Raw genomic sequence first — 24,378 nt, forward strand, 5'->3', positions numbered from 1 at the left:
ATTTATTTTTCAGAGTTCATAGCTACTTATAAAAGTATTTCCTTATATGGAAAGACTTTTTCTTCAACTATCACAAATGAAATTCTCTCTTCAATAATTTTTTTAAGTTTACAAATAAACAAAATAATTTTATGTTTTCCTCTCCTGAAAAAATTTCTTTGAAGGGTTAGCTTGAAAAAGACATGTCCAAGACTATGGTATATACAATATTTAAAGTTTTAACATTTTAGATTTCGCCATGGGGTTTACTGTAAAACGAGTAATACTGCCAAATCCATTTGTCCACAGTTACTCAGCTTTCTATCTTTTGAGTTGGTTAGACTACACAAAGTTGTTAATGCACCAGGAGTCTACAGATTTTAAAGTGGAATTGAAAAAGTGTATATGACTACATCTTTTTCTCTTTATATGCTATAAGAAAAATGCATTACTTGGGCCACCTTTTACACCTTTCACAACAGGCCTCTATAAACTCTCAACAAATTGGACTTGTACTTAGATCTTTATAAAACAACCTGAGAAGGCTCAAGTGTCACATTCCTCATTTGACAAAAGAGGATAAATTAATCTCTGAGAGCTATGGCCATTTCAGCCTATAGCCCCCGCCCTGGGCTAGTGCCATGATTTAAATTCACAACTCCTGATCCCCAAGCCTTTGACTGCTCCAACCAACAAATCACATTTAAACATTCTCTAACCCTGTGTTTCCCAAATCTAGCTATGAATCAGAATTACCAAAGGATATCATGGCCCTACCTTTGATCGATAAAACTGGATATAAGTGTCTTAATCCTGTACAGCACAGAGCAGCCTGCCTTTTAATATTTGGATACCTAAAGTGATGGCACAAATGATGAAGAAACCAATTTGCAGAAATTCTTCTCACAGCACCATGTAAAACTGGTACATGTCTTTGTTCCTTTACAGTAATTCTGACCTCAGTCTTTAATTCTGCTCTGTCAAACAAAATCATACAGATTTCAAATCCCGTTGGAAAATAAGTATGTGTAGCAAAAAATAGACTTGGGCTTCAATTATTAGAATTTTAACGGAAACCTGGCCAGAGGAATTGCTCATATAAAAGAAAAACACGTCATGACAACTTCTTACTGAACACAATTATCAGTCTCTTTTCCTATTTTGTAAAATAGAATTAACAAATACAAAACAGCCAGAGGACTACAGATGAGGCAATAAGTTTATATTCCTTTCCACTACAAGTGGGGTTATTTATGTGTCCCAGACCTGAATAAAATACAGGTAACCATCTAAATTCAATCATGACAATAAAATACTTTCCATTTTCCAAGTTTGATGGTAATAATATATTTACACTTTTAAAAATATTTTTTCCTCATTTTTTTGTTTTTTAAAAAGACATAACATGCTCAAGAGTACACAGAGTGTGGAAAAAATCATCACTTTGTCTAAGAGATCAAACAGTAGTATAAAACAATGTTCTTTTACATAGTCAAGCCAATTCAAGAATGATACCATCAGGGAATCTAACATGGTGTTTACTTCAAAGATGACACTCAAGTAGTTATTTAGAATACTATGCCTAATGTATCTATCAAGAAGTAAGCACTGCTATCTAAATTTTGTGGCTTTTAATACCTTCTATATCCACCACCACCTCCTCCATACGGATCTCCATAACCTCTTCCACCATAGCCTCCTCTTCCTCCATAGCTCCCTCTGCCACCATAATCTCCCCTCCCACCATAATCTCCCCTGCCTTGGAAACCTCCTCCTCTGCCACCCCCTCCCCCACCACCACCCCACCCACCTCCCCCTCCCCCACCGCCTCCCCAGCCTCCTCCCCCTCCCCAACCACCACCTCTTCCACTCCCACCACCTCCTCTACCACCACCTCCACCACCCCAACCACCCCTTCCACTGCCTTCCTGTCTCTTTTGCCAAGGGGGCATCTCAGGGGGCGGTGGTTCAATTTCATTCGGCCGTCCTCCCCTGTCAGGCACCCTTCCCATCAGCACCTGTGTAAAGAAATATTTTCTGTCAGTTTCCAATATTGTAAAAGTTAAAATTTACTTAAAGGATGCAAGCAATATTGAAGTTATTGTTCTAATAAAGAAACAGAAGCCAAATATTTTAGGACATGAAAGTACCAGACATGGCAATATGAATTAATATTGAAAATATAAAAGTGATGTGTGACAAATTCCTCACAATGTGCTGTTATTTTAAACAGTGTGGGAGAATATTTATGCTAACTTAAGAACTTGTTTAAACCTTTTTAGTAAATTTTATAACAAATGTAGTACCCATCACACTAAGAAAACTTTTTAGCAAAACATTTACAATGTACATAAACTTCATACCCTATACAACTTCACTCCATATTCACTTACACAACTCTGGACTTTCTACTGCCACTGGTTTGGTAATAGACTATCCCATAAAAGACTATTTCTAAGCACATTTTATTTCAACAAAGTATGAAGTACATATGATAACACGTGGGTGCAATACGGGCAGAGATGAAGATTATCAACTGCAAAGAGCTATAAGGATTTTCAATGAACTATTCCTTTTATTATGAGAAACTTAAGCTAACTTTTAATGATACTAGTTACTAGATTATAAAAAAAAATACTTAATACACTTCCTTAACCATGCTTCATAATATTTCACAGGATAAACTAAGGAATAGTTTGCTTCAAGTACCCAAACTTCTATAGAAAGGAGCTATTTTATATGTCCATGAACAGAGACCAATAGGAAGCAAATCATTTCCTGCTAGTATCTTTCAGTAAAAAAGTTAAACCAAATGTGCCTCAGCCAAAATGACCTACGAGTCAGTTGTGTTCTACTTTCCTGATCCTCTAATCATGTTTTACTACTTTATATCATAACTGAAGACAAAAAAGTACAAATTCCTCACTGCTGGACAAGGTTCAAAGTACACATATATTCTTCAAAGTACACTATAAAGTTGGCAATAATGTCCTAATTCAGTTCAGTTCAGTTCAGTCGCTCAGTCGTGTCCGACTCTCCGCGACCCCATGAATCACAGCACGCCAGGCCTCCCTGTCCATCACCAACTCCCGGAGTTCACTCAAACTCATGTCCACAGAGTCGGTGATGCCATCCAGCCATCTCATTCTCCGTCGTCCCCTTCTCCTCCCGCCCCCAACCTTTCCCAGCATCAGAGTCTTTTCCAGTGAGTCAACTCGTCTCATGAGGTGGCCAAAGTATTGGAGTTTCAGCTTTAGCATCAGTCCCTCCAATGAACATCCAGGATTGATCTCCTTTAGAATGGACTGGTTGGATCTCCTTGCAGTATAAGGGACTCTCAAGAGTCTTCTCCAACACCACAGTTCAAAACCATCGATTCTTTTGGATTTGGTAATGTCCTAATTACCAAATCCAAAATACAGCTTTTCTTGGTTGTTATCCTCATTGGTCTCTCCACCAAACATTCAATGTAGGTGGATATACAGGGACATTGTTCCAAGATCTGATAATAAGATTGCCCTCAAATAATCAGACTATCAATTACAAACTCAGAAAAAGAGATGGGCAATATCACTTATGAGAACTCTTGATCCAGAAAGACTAGCTTATAACCTTGATGCAAGATATAAAGTAACATATTTAAAAACAGAACACTTTCAGAATAGAGGCGGCTGATCTAAAATGGAAACAGGAAGGCCCAAACACTGGTGCCTAACTTAACGATAATTAGCAAACTGACTTTATATACAACCAACCCCTGATATAGGACACTTTTCTCATTGCACCGAGAATTGATATTGTAAAATTACCCACGTCCCATACTTCTGACTTTTGGCTCTTTTATAGTAAAGTTTGTCATAGAGTGCTCTATCTAACTGAAGAGTATATGCTAGACAAGCTGATATAAACATTCTAAATTATTTTATTGTTGCTGCCACTGTTGTAAAGTAAAAAATTCAGACTCTCCGAGTTGATTTAAGACCACTGTCAGAGAAATGGACCTATACTCTGAATCAGGAAATGGAACATCCAAGAGATTTTGCAATTTATAAATTGCATAAGTGACTTCTCTAAGTAAATAATAGAGCTCGGATGTATGACTCCAAAGCATGTATGCTTTCCTCTATACCACGATCTAACGAGTATGTGTGAGTATACAAAATAACTTCTACAGATTTTTTACTGACAAAAAATGGTAAGATTATTGGAAAGAAGGCAAATAATTCTGGCTAATGATACTGATAAAAATAATTCTTAATTCCTCTAATTCAGATAAAACTTTGATTTATGAATACAGAAATTCAAATAAACATGCACACAGAAAACATTAGCAAGCCTAAACTGACTCTCTTTTCTAAGAGTTCACTGGGATGAAAAATGGATTGAAATCTGTAAAAATATCAATCAAGGATTTAATAAATTCTTTCTCCACTGTATTAAAAGAAAAACCAACCTTATTAATGGCACATGCTGTCTTCTCCCGGCTGGATCCACTACTTGTACTGATGATCTTGGATAGATCTTCACGGGCAGCAAGTAAATGTGCCAAGGTTACTGTTGTCTTGGGTGACAAAGCGTAACGCTTAGGTTGGTAAATTCTTGCTATGTCATCTGTTTTTACCTAAATGACAAAAGTCAGGGGAAAAAGGAACCAAAGAACATTTCAATGAAAGAGCAATGGCAATCATAATCTTCAGGAAAAAAAAAGATAAAACACAAGCAAAGAAATAAACAGCAAAACATTCAAATATCTGATCATCTGTAAGTAGAATGAAGGGGAAAAAAAAAGAGACCAACAAATGCTAAAAAGACTATGTAACTACCCATAACAACTCATTTTAAAAGTAACACAAAAAAGATTCCACTCATATTAACAAAGAGAAAAATACCTAAAAGTAGCTTTACTGAAAACACATACAGAAACTTTAAGAAGAAAACATTAGTAAATCTACAAAAACAAAAGAAGAGCTTGAATAAATGGAGAGAAATACCATGTTTCTGAATGGGGACATTGAGTATTGTCAGTTTTCCTTGAAATTAACATATGTTTACCGCAGTCCTCTTGGGATGTATTTTTAGTGGAGCAGAGAGGTAAGGGATATCTACAGTTAACTCAGAAATGAAATACGTATGAAATGACTAAAATAAATTTGAAAAGAGTTTTATCATCTATTAATAGGTAATATGAAATTATTCATCACTGCCTTAACAACTTACATTCACTGACTACTTGTTAAAAGTGCCATGATATTCTTCACTTAATATCATTTCTTTAATACTCAAAACATCCTTTTAGAGTGGTTGTACAGGTACACTACCCTACCTCATTCTAATTAAATGGAACTTGTTGCGAGGAGGGAATGAACTGATGAAACAAAAGAGGCAGTTAAGAGTCCGGGCCTCATAAATGTATGAACACAATAAATGACAGAGGAAGCATCAGAGATCAGTGAGACAAAAGAAATGGAGGGAACTTAAATGCCTGTTATTAAACGAAAGAAGCTAATCTGAAAAAAATTATCTGCATGATTCCAACTATATGAAATTCTGAGAAAAGCAAAACTATAGAGATAATAAAAAATATCAATGGGTTGCTAAAGGTTGTGGGGAGGGAGGGAAAAAAAATCTTCACTAGATTTTTAGGGCAGTGAAAATACTCTGTATGATACTATAATGGTGGATATATGTCTTTGTATATTTTTTCAAACCCATAGAATGTACAGCACCAAGCGTGAAACCTAATGTAAGCTACAGACTTTGGATAATAATGATGTATCAATGTAGGTTCATCAACTGCAAAAACTTACTACACTGGTGGTGGATGTTGATGATGGGGTAAGTATGTGTGCAAGCAAGGGCTAAATGGAAATCTTAGAACCCTATGTTCAATATTGCTATGAACCTAAAACTGCTCTAAAAAATAAAGAATATTAAAACATAAAAAAGGATCAATGAGAAAACATTTTTTTAAATGGTGCTGGAATGAACTGTTGTCTATTTGTAAAATAATAATAATAATGCATAATCTATAACAAGGGATTCCAAATATAACAAAAGTTCATTGTTTAACTAGAGCAACTATATGCCAATAAAATGGACAACCTAGAGGAAAGGACAAATTCTTAGAAAGATACAACCTTCCAAGAATGAACCAGAAAGAAACAGAAAATATGAACAGATCATCAGAATTAGTAAACTGAAACAGTAATATATAAAAACTTCTAACAAACAAAAGTCCAGGACCAGACAGCTTCACAGGTGAATTCTATCAAGCATTTAGAAAAGAGTTAACACCTATCCTTCTCAAACTATTTCAAAAACTTGGCAGAGGAAGGGACACTCTCAAGCTCATTCTATGAGGCCACACCTTGATGCTAAAACCAGACAAAGATATCATAAAAAAAGAAAATTACAGGATAATATCACTGATGAACATGGATGCAAAAATCCTCAAAAAAATACTAGCAAACCAAATCCAACAACACATTAAAACAATCAGACACCATGATTGAGTGGGATTTATCCCAGGGATACAAGGACTCTTCAACATAGGTAAAATCAATCTATTTGATATATCACATTAACAAACTGAAGAATAAAAATGTATGATCATCTTAACAGATGCAGAAAAAGCTTTTGACAAAATTCAACACCAATTTCAGACAAAAACTCTCCAGAATGTGGACACAGAGGGAACATACCTCAACTTAATTAAGGCCATACATGACAAACCCACAGCAAAATTATTTTCAATGGTGAAAAATTGTAAGCATTTCCTCTAAGATCAGGAACAAGACAAGGATATTCACTCTCACCACTTTTATTTAACACAGTTTTGGAAGTCCTAGCCATGGCAATCAGAGAAGAAAAAGAAATAAAAGGAATCCAAATTGGAAAAGAGGAAGTAAAACTGTCACTCTTTGAAGATGACATAATACTATACATTCAGTTCAGTTCAGTTCCGTCGCTCATTCGTGTCCGACTCTTTGCGACCCCATGGACTGTAGCCTACCAGGCTTCTCCATCCATGGGATTCTCCAGGCAAGAATACTGGAGTGGGTTACCGTTTCCTTCTCCAGGGGATCTTCCCGACCCAGGGATCAAACCCGGGTCTCCCGCATTGGAGGCAGACGCTTTAACCTCTGAGCCACCAGGGAAGCCCAATACTATACATAGAAAATCCTAAAGCTGCAACCAGATAACTACCAGAGCTTAAAGAATTTGACAAAACTGCAGAATATAAAATTAATACAAAGAAATCTCTTGCATTCCTATCCATTAACAATAAAAGACTAGAAAAAGAAATTAGGGAAACAGTCTCATTTACCATCACATGAAAATGCCTAAGAGCTTCCCAGGTGGTGCTAGTGGTAAAGAATCTGCCTGCCAATGCAGGAGACATAAGAGATGAGGTTCAATCCCTGAGTTGGGAAGATCCCCTAGAGGAAGAAATGGCAACCCACTCCAGTATCCTTGCTGGGAGAACTCCATGGACAGAAGAGCCTTGTGGGCTACAGTCCATGGGTCACAGAGAGTCAGACATGACTGAATGAGCACAAAAAGCATAAAATACCTGTTCTCAGGGGCAAAACACCTGTACTCAGAAAAATGTAAGATACTGATGAAAGAAATCAAAGATGACACAAACAGATGGAAAGATACACCATGTTCTCAGGTTGGAAGAATCAATATTCAAAATGACTATACTACCCAAAGTAATCTACAGATTCAATGCAATCCCTAACAAATTACCGATATCATTTTTCACAGAATTAGAAAAAAAACTTACAATTTGTATGGAGGCACAAAAGACCTCAAAAAGTCAAGGCAATCTTGAGAAAGAAAAACAGAGCTGGAGGAATCAGGCTCCCTGACTTCAGACTATACTACAAAGCTAAATAGCATGGCATATAAATCAAAAGGATAGAAAGCACCTATAGTCATCTAATCTATGATAAAGAAGGCAAGAGTATACAATGGAGAAAAGACAGTCTCTTCAAGAAGCAGTGCTGGGAAAACTGGACTGCTACGTGTAGAAGATTAAAATATTCTTTAACACCATACACAAAAATAAACTGAAATGAATTGAAGACCTAAATGTAAGACTGGATACTGTAAAACTCTTAAAGGAAAACACAGGCAGAGCACTCTGATATAAATCACAGCAAGATTTTTTTGTTCCACTACCAAGTGTAATGAAAATAAAAATTAACAAATGGCAAATAAAAGTGCTTGCACAGCAAAGGAAATCATCAACAAAACTAAAAGAAAACCCACACAAAGGAGAAAATATTTGCAAACAATGTGAACAAGTGATTAATCTCCAAAATATACAAAGAGCTCATGCAGCTCAACTTGAAAAAAAAAAAATAGAAGATGTAAAGAGACATTTCTCTAAAAATGACATAAAAATGGCTAAAAAGCACATGAAAAGATGCTCAACATCACTAACTACTAGACAAATGCAAATCAAAACTACAATGAGCTATCACCTCATGCTGGGAGAATGGCCATCATCAAAAAGTCTACAAACAATAAATGCTGAAGAGGGTGTGGAAAAAAGGGGAACCCTCTTCAGTGTTGGTGGGAATGTAAATTAAGATAACACTACTATGGCTACCCACTCTAGTAGTATTCTGGTTTAGAGAATTCCATGGACTATACAGGCCATGGGGTAGCAAAAAGTCAGACACGAGTGAGCAACTTTCACTTTCTTAATGGAGAACAGTATGGAGATTCCTTAAAAAAACTAAAAGTAGAGCTACCACATGATCCCGCAATCCCACTTCAGGGCATATCTGGAAAACTGTAATTCAAAAGGAAACATGCACCCCAATGTTCACTGCAGCACTATTTGCAATAGCCAGGACATGGAAGCAACCTAGATGTACACCAACAGAGGAATGGATAAAGAAGGTACAGTGTATACATACAATGTAATATTACCCAGCCACATAAAAGAACAAACTAATATAATTTGCAGCAACATGAATGGACCTAAAGATTATCATACTAAGTGAAGTCAGACAGAGAAAGACAAATATCACATGATACTGCTTATATGTGAAATCTAAAAAAATCATACAAATGAACCTATTTACAAAACAGAAAGAGAGTCACAGATGTAGAAAACAAACTTATAGCTATTAAGGACGAAGGGAGGGAGGAATAAATTGGCAGACTGGGATTGACATATACATACTACTGTATATAAAATAGACAACTAATAAGAACCTACTATATAACACAGGGAACTCTTCATTACTCTGTAATGATCTATATGGGAACAGAATCTAAAGAAGACTGGATATAGGCATATGTGTAACTATCTTGCTCTGCTGTACAACAGAAACACAACATTGTAAATCAACTGTACTCCAATTAAAAAAAAAGTAAAAATTTTAAAAAAAAGTTCATTTTTTTAAAGTTTTAAAACTGAAAAACTTAACTATGTTATAAAGACTACAATTTCTGCACATCAAAAGACATAAAAAACAACCAAGGAAAATATTTTCAACAAATAAAGCAACTAGCTAACTTCCTTAATATATAAAAAGCTCAATCAGAAGGAAAACAGGAAGGCCTCAGGGGAAAAAAATATAAAACACAAATAGAAATTTCAAAAAAATAGGAAATTCAAATGACTAATAAGCTTATGAAAAAAAGTTCAACTTTACTAATAAGACAAATAAATGAAAACAATTTAGTCATTTTTAACCATCAAGTTAGCCATTAAATTGACAACATTCTAAATATTAAAGAGGCTAAAGTGAGAGCAAAATGGCATTTACCTTACTTGTATGAGTTTAAATTCATACAAACTTTCTAAAAAACAATCTGGCCATGTGAATCAAGAGCATCAAGAGTCATAACCTTTGACACAGTGAATTTCCATTTAGGAATCCACAGGTTTCACACTTGCAGACACAAAAGGCTGATTGTGCAGTTATGTGGGGAAACATGAATGAAACTTGACAGCATCATGCTAAGAAGTCAGACATAAAAGCCACACATTGTATAATTCCTTGTATACATGACATACACAGAACAGGCAAATCCAAAGAGAGACAAACTAGACTATAGTAAAGGAAGGTGAGGGTACTATGAATGACCACTGAAGGAATTATTTCTTTTGGGGTTGAGGGAAATGTTCTAGAATTAGATCATGGTTACATAATTCAGGGAGTATACTAAAACCCACTAAATTATACACTTTAAGATGGTGAATTATATCTCAATTAAGATATTAAAAATTAATATAAAAAAGGATATTGAAATAGAACTTTTAGAGATATGGGACAATGATCACACTATATTCAGTAAAAAAAAAAACTATAAAATTATACTTTTATTTCAATACTAGCAAAATAATAGAGAAACCAGATTAACCATACAAATAAATGTGTATAATCTTCTTGAAGGGCAACTCTATACAGGGTATATGAAGAGCGTTTTTAAAATGCATATTCTTTGATCAAGAAATTCCACTTTTAGGAATATATCAGGTACATGAACAAAAAATGTAGTTGTCAAGGATTTCATTACAGGCTCAAAGAAGACCAAATTAAAGGAAACCTTATAATCAATAGTGTATATCCATATGATAAAATGTGGAGAGATTTTAAATGCTGTAGAACAATAGTTGATCAATCATTCAACAATATCAGACACATGAAATAGGGAGAATAATATAAAGATACATTAAATTTAATAAGAAAACTCAGGGTATAAATGTGTATACTTATATATAATTGAAAAGGATGACATGAAAGGTCAGAATTTGCTTATAATCTAAGAAAAAAAAAATTTTAAAAATCTTCCAGAATAAAGAAAAATGAAAACACAATCTACTTGTCCTAAAACATGATGAAAAAACACCAAGATAAAAATATCAAAGTATTTCCTAAAAGTATTTTCTCAAAGTCTCTAAGTTTAAGGCTAGTCAAGAATATACATTACCATGAGTCTGTGCCACTCCGAATGTTCAAACAGCATGTCAAAACTCATCTGTTTTGGATTCTTCTATAAGCTTAAGGACAACACTGAAAATATCCTCCAATTTAGTATGTTAAGATACTTTTAATGCACTACCTTTCACAATATTCTTTATATTCCTAAATTCCTTTTCTCATTAAAATTCTAGCAGATTAAACTGGATACCCAATATGTATACAACCTCTATTAAGTTTCCAGGGGTCAGTAAAACTCATACTTTTCACACATCTAAATTCTATTTCCTTTAAGTCAGCAATCATGTCATCTACTTTGGTAACTGAGACCTCTCAGAGCATCTAGGTTTCTTGCATACAACGGTTACTCCAAACACATGGACACACATGTCTAAAATTTATCCTGGTATGCATGCAGAAGAGAAACAGGTTTTAACCTTCTGAGAGGCCAATTAGATATTACAGACAGTGAAATATTCTAAAAATGTTCTGCATCTAATAATATAAGGTAATAAGACGCTCATCCAGAAGCAGGTACATTGTAATGCTTGCAACACGTGAGGTGCTAAATAAATATTTATTGAAAGAAAATACACATAAGACAGTCCTCAACTCTCCCTTACAGCTATTCTATTACTATGCTAAAAAAAATAATTTTTTTCCCCTGTGAAATAATAATAGTTCACCAACAATCCTGTTCTAATCACTCTTTTTTTTTTTTTAATCTGTCTGCTAGGTGTTTTGGAGAAGGCAATGGCAAGCCACTCCAGTACTCTTGCCTAGAAAATCCCATGGATGGAGGAGCCTGGTAGGCTGCAGTCCGTGGGGTCGCTAAGGGTCGGACACGACTGAGCCACTTCACTTTCACTTTTCACTTTCACACATTGGAGAAGGAAATGGCAACCCACTCCAGTGTTCTTGCCTGGAGAATCCCAGGGATGGGGGAGCCTGGTGGGCTGCCGTCTATGGGGTCACAGAGAGTCAGACACGACTGAAGTGACTTAGCAGCAGCAGCTAGGTGTTTGGAAGGAAACTATGTATATACATAAGGGAGTATTTCTAGGTAAATGAGTTAGATTACACATACTAAATTATTAAAAAAAAAAAAAAGTACACATATACTACCATAAAGTGACTAGAAAGAGGGATACAGGTAAGAAGAGAACCAACATCTCAGAAAATGAGATCAGGAGCCAAAAATAGGGGTTAACTCAGTCTATTTGTGGAATAATCTATTTTTCCAACCATTGGTGCCATGCTGCCACTCCTCCCCTGGCCAAATGAGAATAATGTACAGAAAAAATGAGGCTTCCCTTCTTCAAAAAAATGAGCAGTCACACTTCTACAAGGGAGAATTAGAAATTTCCACTGCACGGTAGCCAGTCCCAAAACCTGACATCAACAATCCTGACCAATGACTAGTTCCCAATCAGTTTTTTAGTGTCTTCTCTTAAATATGGACAACAGAAGACCATAATGCATTTGAAGAAAGCCTCCACAAGACAAAGACCAAGAAAAACAAATCAAAAATTGCCCTGGAAGAGATAGGAAATAATTGAAGGGGAAAAAACAAAACAAAAAACCTTTTATAAAAAAATTTTTTCATCCCCATTTAAGAAGCTAGCACAGTCATAAAACAAGAAGAAGAAAAAAACAAACAAGGGAAAGGAAAACTCAAGAAGAAAAAAAAATTCCCAGAAAGGAAAAAATGATGGCAGAAACAAAAATTTAATGACAAGCACAAAATAAAATTGAGAAAAATTCCAAGAAAGTCAATCAAAAAGGAAAAGAGACAGAAAATGAGAAAAAAAAAAAAGCAGCTTAACAGGATCTACTCCGTCTAATATCTAAATAAGAGTTTCAGAAACAGAAAACATAAAAGAAATATAAAAGTTAAGTCTACAGATTGAAAGGCCCATCTAATGTTTAGCACAATGAGTTAAAAAAGACCCTGACTGACATATGCTGTGAAATTTCAGAACTTTAAGAATAAAAAAGAGAGTCTAAAAACTCTCAGAGAAAAATAAAAACTCATCCAAAAGAATGGAGAATGGCATCAGGTTTCTCAACAGCGGCACTACATGCTAGAGAAAATGAAGCAATGCCTTCAATATTCTTAGAGAAGAATGTTTTCCACCTAGAATTTTATATTTACCCAAATTATCAATCAAATGTGGCAGCAGAATAAACATTTTCATAATGTAAGGATTCAGAAAAATCACCCCTATGTATCCTTTGTTAGGAAGTTATTTGTGCATTTACTATAGCAGGTTGAGGGAAAAAACAATGAAAGAGAAGACCATGGGATCCAGGAAATAGTGGAGTAGCCAAGGATAGGCATGCAAGTGGCCCAAATTGCAATAGGAGGATACAAGCCATTAGGGTGAAAGAATACAGAAAAAAAGGACTCATCAGAATACCTGATTTTTAAAAACAAAAAAAAAGGAAGAAAAAAGCAGCAGCAGCATGGTAAAGAAACACAATGTAGGAAAAAAATAAAATCCATTAAAAGGAAGATAAAACATGTGGTAAATAGAATGGCTCCCCAGAGATGTCACCATCCTCCCTGGAACCTGTGAATATGCTGCCCTGCAGATACAAATGCAAGTTAAGTTAGGATCTTGAGATCAATTATATGGGTAAGCCCAGTGTAATAAGAGACACACAGGAGAAGGCATATGACAATGGAAGGAGAAAGAGAAAGACTGGAAGATCCCACACTATTAATTTGGAAGATGGAGAATCAGGTCAAGAGCTGAGGTACACAGGTGGTATCTGGAAAGTAGGAAATGCAAGGAAACAGACTCTCCCCTGCAGCGTCTGGGAAGAGTTGCAACCCTTCGTTTTAGGACTTCTGATGTCGAGATCTGTAAGAGAATACATGTGTATTATTTAAACCACTAAATTTGTTAAACAGCCACAGGAAACCAACACAGGGCACCACATGGAGAGAAAGACCACCTAAGAGCACAGATGACAGTGAGGCACCCCTTGCTAACAGCAGAGCCCAGACATGCAAGACAACCATCTTAGATGTTCCAACCCACCCCAACCCAGGTACCCACTGAATGAAGCTGTGTAAGTGACCTCAGCTGATACAGTATGGGGCAGAAGAACCACCCACCTACCCAAAGAACTTAATAATAGTATCCGAGAATAACAGGCACAGATTTACCCTATCACTTGAAACAACTATAAAACTGGACAACATGAACCAGTGATTTTCAGACACTGGATACCCAGAAGCACAAGACAATGTTCCCTCTAACAGGAGAAGCAAATGTCTTCCTATATTTGTCCCAGCTTACTGTCTGGAGTGATTCCAGACTGTAATGCAGGGTGGGATGGATGATCCTAGATGAAGCCTGGGTACAGATTAAAGGTATAAAATGGGAATGATGGATGACAGCTCTCCAGAAAACTATATGAAGAGATTCACACTTGGGAATGCTCCCACCCTGCAACCCTGTTCAACTGGAACACAGTTCATAGCCTTAAGACACCTTTAAGATTTGTTCAGACATCAGTGCAGCCTAACTGACCAGTTGATCATTATATCTATCTCACTATCACATATGATGCTGCCTTTTATGTATCAGTTCAGTTCAGTGGCTCAGTCGTGTCCAATTCTTTGCAACCCCATGGACTACAGCACGCCAGACTTCCTCGTATCCTTGCATAAATCATAACAACTGAGATTTAAATAAATGTGAAAGATACGGTCAGAAATTAACATATATATGAAAAGAGACCAGGATTATTTAAGACCCGTAGTTGGTCTAGGCAGGAGCTTCACATAGAGCAATAAACTGCAAATGCGGCATCATTACATAACAGACAAGAGAACCTGAAGAGCTGTCACAGAGTACCACCTACAGGACACAAGTGGGAAAACAGCCTTACCTTTGCTCTATCAGACCATCCAAAGGACTGCACTGTTACATCTAATCGTTTCATCAACATCCGCCTGCGGCACTCATATTCACATGAAAGAGCATCGTTGATTCTTTCCAATTTTTCCTAAAGAAATTGGAAACAAAAATCGTAACCTTTAGACTCATTATGCACAGAAAAGAATTTTGAAAATTGTGGTCAATATTTCCTACTAATTCAAAAGATGGTACTTGATGGTCATTTTGATCCCATAAGACCTAACAATTAAAATTGTTTAAATAATAAAGATATTTGATAGAACATTTATGATATTCGACAGATATCAAACATGCAAATTAAACTCAACAGTTGTTAGTTTACCTGATCTTCAATCAAACATATTAATTTAAGTGAAAGGTCTATTTGCAAAGTAGTCTGGACCAGTAAGGAAATAAAATAATAACTTCCCATCTTATTGACACTGAGCTACTACACTTTTCAAATTACAACTATGTTAATATATTAGGCACTGTAAATACTTTTGGTCAATTTTTTTTTAATTAATAATCTAAATGAAGAAATGTTAGGACCTACTGCTCTAGAATATCAATCCGTTTTAATTCTCCAATATAAAAAATCTACAAGACAGCAGTAAGATCATGGCATCCAGTCCCATCACTTCATGGCAAATAGATTGGGTAACAGTGGAAACAGTGGCTGACTTTATTTTTATGGGCTCCAAAATCACTCTAGATGGTGACTGCAGCCATGAAATGAAAAGATGCTTACTCCTTGGAAGGAAAGACCAACCTAGACAGCATATTAAAAAGCAGAGACATTACTTTGCCAACAAAGGTCCGTCTAGTCAAGGCTATGGTTTTTCCAGTGGTCATATATGGATGTGAGAGTTGGACTATAAAGAAAGCTGAGCGTCGAAGAATTGATGCTTCTGAACTGTGGTGTTGGAGAAGACTCTTGCGAGTCCCTTGGACTGCAAGGAGATCCAACCAGTCCATACTAAAGGAAATCAGTCCTGGGTGTTCACTGGAAGGACTGATGTTGAAGCTGAAGCTCCAATACTTTGGCCACCTGATGCGAAGAGCTGACTTATTTCTAAAGACCCTGATGCTGGGAAAGACTGAGGGCAGGAGGAGAAGGGGACAACAGAGGATGAGATGGCTGGATGGCATCACTGACTCAATGGACATGAGTTTGGGTAGGCTCCAGGAGTTGGTGAAGGACAGGGAGGCCTGGCGTGCTGCAGTCCATGGGGTCACAAAGAGTCGGACACGACTGAGCGACTGAACTGAACTGACAAGACAGCAAAAGATACAGATGTAAAGAACAGACTTTTGAACTATATGGGAAATGGAGGGCAGGATCATTTGAGAGAAAAGCATTGAAACATGTGTATTGCTGCTGCTGCTGCGTCACTTTAGTCGTGTCTGACTCTGTGTGACCCCGTAGACAGAAGCCCACCAGGGTCCCCTGTCCCTGGGATTCTCCAGGTAAGAACACAGGAGTGGGTTGCCATTTCCTTCTCCAATGTGTGAAAGTGAAAAGGGAAAGTGAAGTTGCTCAGTCCCGTCCGACCCTTAGCGACCCCACGGACTGCAGCCTACCAGGCTCCTCCATCCATGGGATTTTCTAGGCAAGAGAACATGTGTATTACCATATGTAAAATAGATGACCAACGCTGGTTCGATGCATGAAGCAGGGCACTCAAAGCCAGTGTCCTGGGACAACCCAGAGGGATGGAGTGGGGAGTGAAGTGGGGAGGGGATTCAGGATGGGGGGACACAGGTGCACCTGTGGCTGATTCATGTCAACGTATGGCAAAAGCTACCACAATATTGTAATTAGCCTCCAATTAAAATAAATGAATTTTTTAAAAGCAAAAACATATATATAAAATTTTTAAAAAGCATGTAAAAATCTAGATGTCCATTCATAAAATTAAGCTATATTAATATTAATATAGCTAATTACATAAAACTAATGGAAAGGTGGGTGGCTTACCGCCTGTTCCAGATTTAAATCAGTTTTCAGCAGTGGTTTTCCCACATGATTTTTCTGGACTTTTGAGAGAGTATCTTTCACCTAAAATTAAACATAGAAGATTGTGAAATGTATATCCCCAATTTAAAACAATCTTATTCGTGCGTAAAATATTGTGAATGCCAGAGAATAAAATGTTAACAAGAAATCATTAAAATATACTTTCACATACTAAGGGCTTCTCTGGTGGCTCAGAGGATAAAGTGCCTGCCTGCAATGCAGCAGACCTGGGTCCGATCCCTGGGTCAGGAAGATCCCCTGGAGAAGGAAATGGCAACCCACTCCAGTATTCTTGCCTGGAGAATCCCATGGACAAAGGAGCCTAGAGGGTTATAGTCCACGGGGTTGCAAAGAGTCGGACACGACTGAGTGACTTCACTTCACTTCACATACTGAGAAAGAATATCACTACAATGCAGAGTATCTTCCTCAAGCAAGCAAGTTACATTAATCCAAGCTATAGCTTCCAGAGTAAGAAATAACATACATGGACAACTGAAGTAACTACTAAAAGACTTTATTATGAGAATCTAGGTTTTATGTGAAATAACTTCATATTCTCAGAACAGCACACTCTTCAGTTCAGTTCAGTCGCTCAGTCGTGTCCGACTCTTTGCGACCCCATGAATCACAGCACGCCAGGCCTCCCTGTCCATCACCAACTCCCGGAGTTCACTTAAACTCATGTCCATTGAGTCGGTGATGCCATCCAGCCATCTCATTCTCTGTCATCCCTGTCTCCTCCTGCCCCCAACCCCTCCCAGCATCAGAGTCTTGACAATAAATAAAACTTTGCTGAGTAGGTTCCGTGTGTGTTAGTCACTCAGTCGTGTCCAACTCTCTCCAATCCCATGGACTACAGCCCACCAGGCTCCTCTGTCCATGGCATTCTCCAGGCAAGAATACTGGAGTAGGCTGCCGTTCTCTTCTCCAGGGGATCTTCCTGACCCAGGGATTGAACCCAGATCTCCTGCATTGCAGGCAGATTCTTTACCGTCTGAGCCACCAGGGAAGCCCTGAGTATGTTGGTTTTACTTAATTAAATATTTTGCACACATTCCATTGTTCAGCAAGACAATGAAAGAGAGCAAGCCCTCAATTAGTCACCATATAGTACATTTCATCACTTTTGCAGAGCCACTGATTTGAATTGAAACATTTTTATTTTTGGTGAACAAGATTTAGACATTTGTTTTTGCTTTAGCAATATCAGAAATCATTCAAACAGGATGAAATATATACAGTTGCTTAGTTTATAACAGAGAAAATAGGAACAGGTCACATTTGAGGCATATGAAGCTTAATGTTGGGGGGATCTCTTTTCAAAAAGAATTAAAAATTATGAACACAAAATTAGCTTGGAAACTGGTGGTGGTAATGCAAAGTGGCTGTTAAGTGGTGGGTACATGGCTTCTTTTGAGAATGATGGAAATGTTCTAAAATTAGATTTTTATATGATGTACTCTGTAAATAAACAAAATCCATTGAATTGTACACCTTAAATGGGCATACTTTATGGCACTTCAATTATATCTTTTGGATCAGTGTGTGGACGCATTGGAAGATTAGGAAGAGTCTAGAAATCTGTCTCAATCTGAAACAGCCCCATGTATTAGGCAACCCCAGATAATTCTTAATCCAGAGAAACAAATTCTGAAGAGCAATTTATGAACTACAGAATAATATTCTTGAGCTGGGATTCATACGCTTATTTTTTGGTTTGCTAGTTCTAAAAATAAAAACAAAACTTTTTAATACTGTGTTTTTATCTTAATGATACTAAAATTATCTTACATTAAGACAAATCTTGTTCTCAGCTCATAAATTATCAGTGCAAAAGAGTACTTTACTCAAGAATATAGTTTAAAACAGCAAGTCTAAAAACAGAGTTTTAGTACCTATTCTTGAGGGTGAAAATTTTCTTTTCCTTGAAAAATGAATCCTGTATTATTCTCCTATAGGACTCCTACAAAACCTAGAAATTAGGCTAGAATTTGGTCTGCAAGAGCAGTATTCTAATTTATGCCTTGACTGGGAATGAGGATAGTTTATAATTGAAAAAAAAATTCAAAAGCTAGAGATATAGTTTGTTGTTGTTAATTACTTGTTAATTAATTAGCTGTTCTTAGTTGTTCTTAATTACTCCATCAAGGTACTCATTCATTTATTAACTATACACCAAACATTGCCTCAACACTTATCCATCAGAATGCAGATTTCTTTGCTCACTGCCAAAGACAATCACATTGAAATTTTATTAACAGCATCCATTAAAAAGAAATTTAGTTTGCCTTCAAAGGAAAACTCTACTTCTTTCATTATACTGTAATTCAACCTTGGTTAGAAACCGGACCCTTAAATTTGCAGAGAGATTTCTATCAGGGCAAACAGCAAACTTTCACAAAGCCTAGCACTTCCTCATTAAGATTTGATTCCTGAATGCTGCTGCTGCTAAGTCGCTTCAGTCATCTCTGACTCTGTGTGACCCGGTAGACAGCAGCCTACCTGGCTCCTCCGTCCTTGGGATTCTCCAAGCAAGAATACTGGAGTGGGTTGCCATTTCCTTCTCCAATGCAGCAAAGTGAAAAGTGAAAATGAAGTCGCTCAGTTGTGTCTGACTCTTAGTGACCCCAAGGACTGAAGCCCACCAGGCTCCTCCATCCATGGGATTTTCCAGGCAAGAGTACTGGAGTGGGGTGCCATTGCCTTCTCCCTCCTGAATACTGCTGCTGCTAAGTCACTTCACTCGTGTCCAACTCTGTGCAACCCCATAGACGGCAGCCTACCAGGCTTCCCTGTCCCTGGGATTCTCCAGGCAAGAGTACTGGAGTGGGGTGCCATTGCCTTCTCCCTCCTGAATACTAGTAATAGGCAAATAAGGTCAAAAGCATACTATTTAGTTTTACGTGAAAAATTTAGCTTTATACAAAGATAAGTGTCTCTCTAATTAGAATGTATATCTTGTACTTAAAGGAAATACAGTTGATTCTTGAACATGGGTTTGAATTGTGCTGGTTCGCCTATACGTGAATTTTTTTCACTAAATTCAATTACAGTACCATCCAATCTACAGGTAGTTGAATTTACAAATACCAACTGAAGATATAGAGGCCAACTGTGAAGTTGTTTGTTAATTACTGACTCCACAGAGGATCAGCACCCCTAACCCACACAGTATTCAAGGGTCAACTGTATTTTCATCCTTAATACATTTATAGGAGCTTTCCTGGTGGCTTAGAGGTAAATAATTTGCCTGTCAATGCAGAAGATACAGGTTTGATCCCTGATCCACAAAGATCCCACATGCCATGGAGCAACTAAGCCCGTGCAACACAACTGTTGAGCCCGTGCTCCCTGAGAGGCCCCTGCAATGAGAAGCCTGTGTACCACAATGAGAAGGTTGCATGCCACAACCAGGGAGTAACCCCCGCTCTCCAAAACCAAAGAAAAGCCTGCGCAGCAATGAAGACCCAGCACAGCCAAAAACAAATAAAATTTAATACATTTGCTGTTGTTGTTCAGTTGCCAAGCCATGTCTGACTCTTTGTGACCTCATGGACTGCAGCATGCCAGCCTCCCTGTCCCTCACCATCTCCCAGAGTTTACATGTTAGCATTTAATTGAATTTGGGGGAAATAAATAAAACAAATACAATACCTTTGATTCCACTTGATTTAGCATAAGCGGAATGTCAGAAGTTGTTGACTTGGGAATCCCAAGGGTATCGCAGATAGCCTGAACTTCCTGATAAATTTCACTATTTTTATCTAATTGAGAATTTTTACACTTCTTGTTCTGTAGTATCTGTAAAGCTTGAAGCTCTGTACTTAAAAATACTATAATAAAAAAAGGGAAAAACAAACAATGTTAAAATACACAAGAATGCTTTAAAAATCCCACTTGTGGGTATACATGCAAAGGAGCTGAAGTGAGGATCTCAAAGAGATCTTCGCTACCATATTCACTGCTGCATTGTTCATAATAGCCAATATACGGAAACAACCTAAGTGTCCTTCAAAAGATGAGTGGATAAAGAAAATGTGGTATGTATATGTATACAAGGGAATATTACCCAACTTTAAAAAGAAGGAAATCCAGTCATTTGTGACAACATGGATGAACCTAGAAAATGCAAAATGAGACAAGCCAGATGCAGAGAGACAAATACTAATGATAGCATCTTTATGAGGAATCTAAAACTCCTAACACAGAAAGGAGAATGGTGATCACCAATCTAGGGAAGAAATAGGACATTTGTTAAATACAAATTTCTGAAGAACTGGCGATCCATTTTATTGAAGTTTCAAAATCATAGGGATCTTGGCACAGTCCTCATAAGCAAAGTTTAACATATATTAGTTACATAAGATGAATAAGTCCTAGAGATCTACTTTACAGCATAACAATATTGTATTATACTCAGTTAACAATTTTATTGTAACAGCTTACAGTTAACAATACTGTGTTGTATACTTAAAGATTTGCTAAGAGGGCAAATCTTACACTGAGTATTCTTATCACAAAAAGAAATAATAAAGAGGGCAGAAGGAAATTTAAAAAATAGTGCCTACTCACAGAGTCTAAAGTCTAGTAGGAGGGACCCATCAGTAAAAGAACAACATTAAAATCTTCAAGAATGTATAAAGCTGAAAAATTACTCTCTCTCTGATATGCAGAGCTCAAGCCAAGGGAGAATGTATAGCTTTAAGTGATCTATAAGCAGACAGAGCAATCTGTAAAACTGCCTTTAGGATAGACCACTCCAGACTGTTCAAAACTCCTTTCACAGTCACCATTTCATCCTTTAAACAGTCATCTTTCTAAAAATTACTCAAAAATCTTAGATGGAAAAAATAAAATGGTAACAGACTCTCACATACTGAGAAGTAAAAGGCAGTGGCCAGAGAGCAGGGGTGTGTAGGTGGGGGTATAATAGGTAAATACACAAACTTCCAGTTAGAAAAGAAGCCTCAGGGATATAATATATAATATAAAGCATACGGTCAATAATATTGTAATAACTTTTCATGGAAACAGATGGTTACTAGACTTACCACAGTGACCATTTCACAACACATGCAAAGGTTAAATCACTATGTGGTACACCTGAAACTAACATAATATTTATATGAACTATATTTCAATTTTAAAAATAGTTAAAAAACCCACATCATTTTGGAAAGCAAAAAATTAACTTAAATCATCAATGTTTTTAAAATTAACTTTCAGAACATAAAGACAGATATTGGGTGTTCATTTGTTTTCATTTTAGTTAAATTTATACACACACAATTTAATACAAAAGTTTCAACTTCAGTTGAGCAGGAAAAGATACCTGAGAAACTGTTTAAAAATACAAGTACAAGGGTTCCACCCTTAAGAGATTCTGAACCAGAACATCTGAAGTATGATTTGGGAATCTGTGTGGTTTTAGATCCAAAGTGACTCTCACGGACAGGATTGAGAGCCACTAATTTAAAGTTTTTCCATGTAATCTACACATGATAGTCTAAAGATTCCACAAAAAGTTAAGACCAATACATATCAAACGTTGCTTATGATGACTATGCCAAGGTTCCTCTGATTTAAAAACTTCATTAAAACAGATCACCATTCTTCAATAAACCACAGCTGAAGTCTGTCTTTTTTCTACAGAAACATGTTGTACATAAGAGTACAAACAAGAGTTCAGTCTAGTATTTAAAATGCTAATCCATGCAGATGGACAATAATACTGTGATAAGTCTTCTTCCCATACAGATTCTCAGATTCCCCACCCCAAAGCAATCACCAATGTTAGTTTCTAGGTATCTTTTTAGGCATATATGTATGCTTAGTATATGTTTCTACTGTCTATACACTTTTATTTCTATTATAGAAACAAGAGTATACTAAACATCTTCTGTGTATTTTTTATTTACCAATATATTCTAGAGATCATTCCATATTTACATATTTTATCTACTCTCATTCTAAAGCCTTATTCATGGATGGTATCAGGGTGGGATGACACCACCCTTATGACAGAAAGTGAAAAAGAACTAAAGGGCCTCCTGATGAAAGTGAAAGAGGAAAGTGAAAAAGTTGGCTTAAAGCTCAACATTCAGAAAACTAAGATCACGGCATCCGGTTCTATCACTTCATGGCAAATAGAGGGGGAAACAGTGGAAACAGTGGCTGACTTTATTTTTGGGAGCTCAGAATCACTCTAGATGGTGACTGCACCTGTGAAATTAAAAGACACTTACTCCTTGGAAGGAAAGTTATGATCAACCTAGATAGTATATTAAAAACCAGAGACATTACTTTGCCAACAAAGGTCTGTCTAGTCAAGGCTATGGTTTTTCCAGTGGTCATATATGGATGTGAGAGTTGGACCATAAAGAAAGCTGAGTGCCAAAGAATTGATGCTTTTGAACTGTGGTGTTGGCAAAGACTCTTGAGAGTCCCTTGGACTGCAAGGAGATCCAACCAGTCCATTCTAAAGGAGATCGGTACTGGGTGTTCATTGGAAGGACTGATGCTAAAGCTGAAACTCCAATCCTTTGGCCACCTGATGTGAAGAGCTGACTCATTTCAAAAGACCCTGATGCTGGGAAAGATTTGAGGGCAGGAGGAGAAGGGGACGACAGAGGATAAGATGGCTGGATGGCATCACCAACTCAATGGACATGGGTATCAGTAAACTCCGGGGGCTGGGTGATGGACAGGGAGGCCTGGTGTACTGCAGTCCATGGGGTCGCAGAGTTGGACACGACTGAGCTACTGAACTGAACTGATCATGGTATCACTGCAAAGATGTATTATTTCTATTTAACAACTATAAACAATGCCATAATGAACATTCTTTTCATATATCTTTGTACACGCAATATGAACTCCTAGTCACTGAATTGCCAATTCAAAAAACAGGTGAATTTTACCTGTGTTACTGAAAATTTGCCTTTCCAAAAGATGGTCCCAATTATTCTCCCACCACACTTCAATACCTGTAAGTAGCATATGAGAATGCTTACTTACGACTTTTTTTTCCTGGTATTTGCTAGCCTGGTAAGTGAAAAATGATTTATTTTTTTTTGCAACTCTTAACTTTGTGCATCTTTAAATGTTTAGAAACAATTTCTTAAAAACTTTTTTCTATAGGATGCCATTTCATGCCTTATGTACTTTACCTATTTTCCCAGTGAGCTTTTATCTTTATAAAAGCTCTTCACATAGTAAGGAATTTGACCCTTTTAGTTGTACACACAATGCCAACAATTCTAAGAACATGCCACTTATTAAAGCAGTATGTTTTAAAGGTAGTAAAACTAAAGATGAAATAGATACTGGTAAGATTGCTAAAAGGTTATAATCCTTCTGGAACAAAATATGGCAATATATATCCAGACAGAATTTTTTTTAATGTTCATAATCTTTGTCTAAGTAAAAGCAACCAAAAATATGAACAAAGTAATTAATTTAAAATATAAAAAATTCAGATACCTCTAAATCTGAAATGTATTAAATAAAAATGTCC

At 36.7% G+C, this 24,378-nt stretch overlaps 1 protein-coding gene across 2 annotated transcripts in view; it reads right to left on the bottom strand.

Annotated features, from left to right (window-relative positions):
• Nucleotides 1-1,595: 1,595 nt before the first annotated feature.
• TSLIG3B (tRNA splicing ligase complex subunit 3B) overlaps nucleotides 1,596-24,378 on the bottom strand; it is a 36,311-nt gene continuing 13,528 nt past the window's right edge. For both annotated transcript variants that reach the window (XM_055436647.2, XM_055436648.2), the window contains 5 exons: nucleotides 20,517-20,695; nucleotides 16,821-16,901; nucleotides 14,832-14,948; nucleotides 4,433-4,600; nucleotides 1,596-1,997 (listed from right to left, as the gene is read on the bottom strand). In XM_055436647.2, coding sequence (XP_055292622.2) covers nucleotides 1,611-1,997; nucleotides 4,433-4,600; nucleotides 14,832-14,948; nucleotides 16,821-16,901; nucleotides 20,517-20,695 — 932 coding nt within the window. In that variant the 3' untranslated portion in view covers nucleotides 1,596-1,610. The remainder of the gene's footprint in view (nucleotides 1,998-4,432; nucleotides 4,601-14,831; nucleotides 14,949-16,820; nucleotides 16,902-20,516; nucleotides 20,696-24,378) is intronic.

The sequence above is a fragment of the Moschus berezovskii genome, chromosome 9 (assembly GCF_049115385.1).
Source record: "Moschus berezovskii isolate FMDL1 chromosome 9, NW_MosBer_1.0, whole genome shotgun sequence".
NCBI classification, from domain to species: domain Eukaryota; kingdom Metazoa; phylum Chordata; class Mammalia; order Artiodactyla; family Moschidae; genus Moschus; species Moschus berezovskii.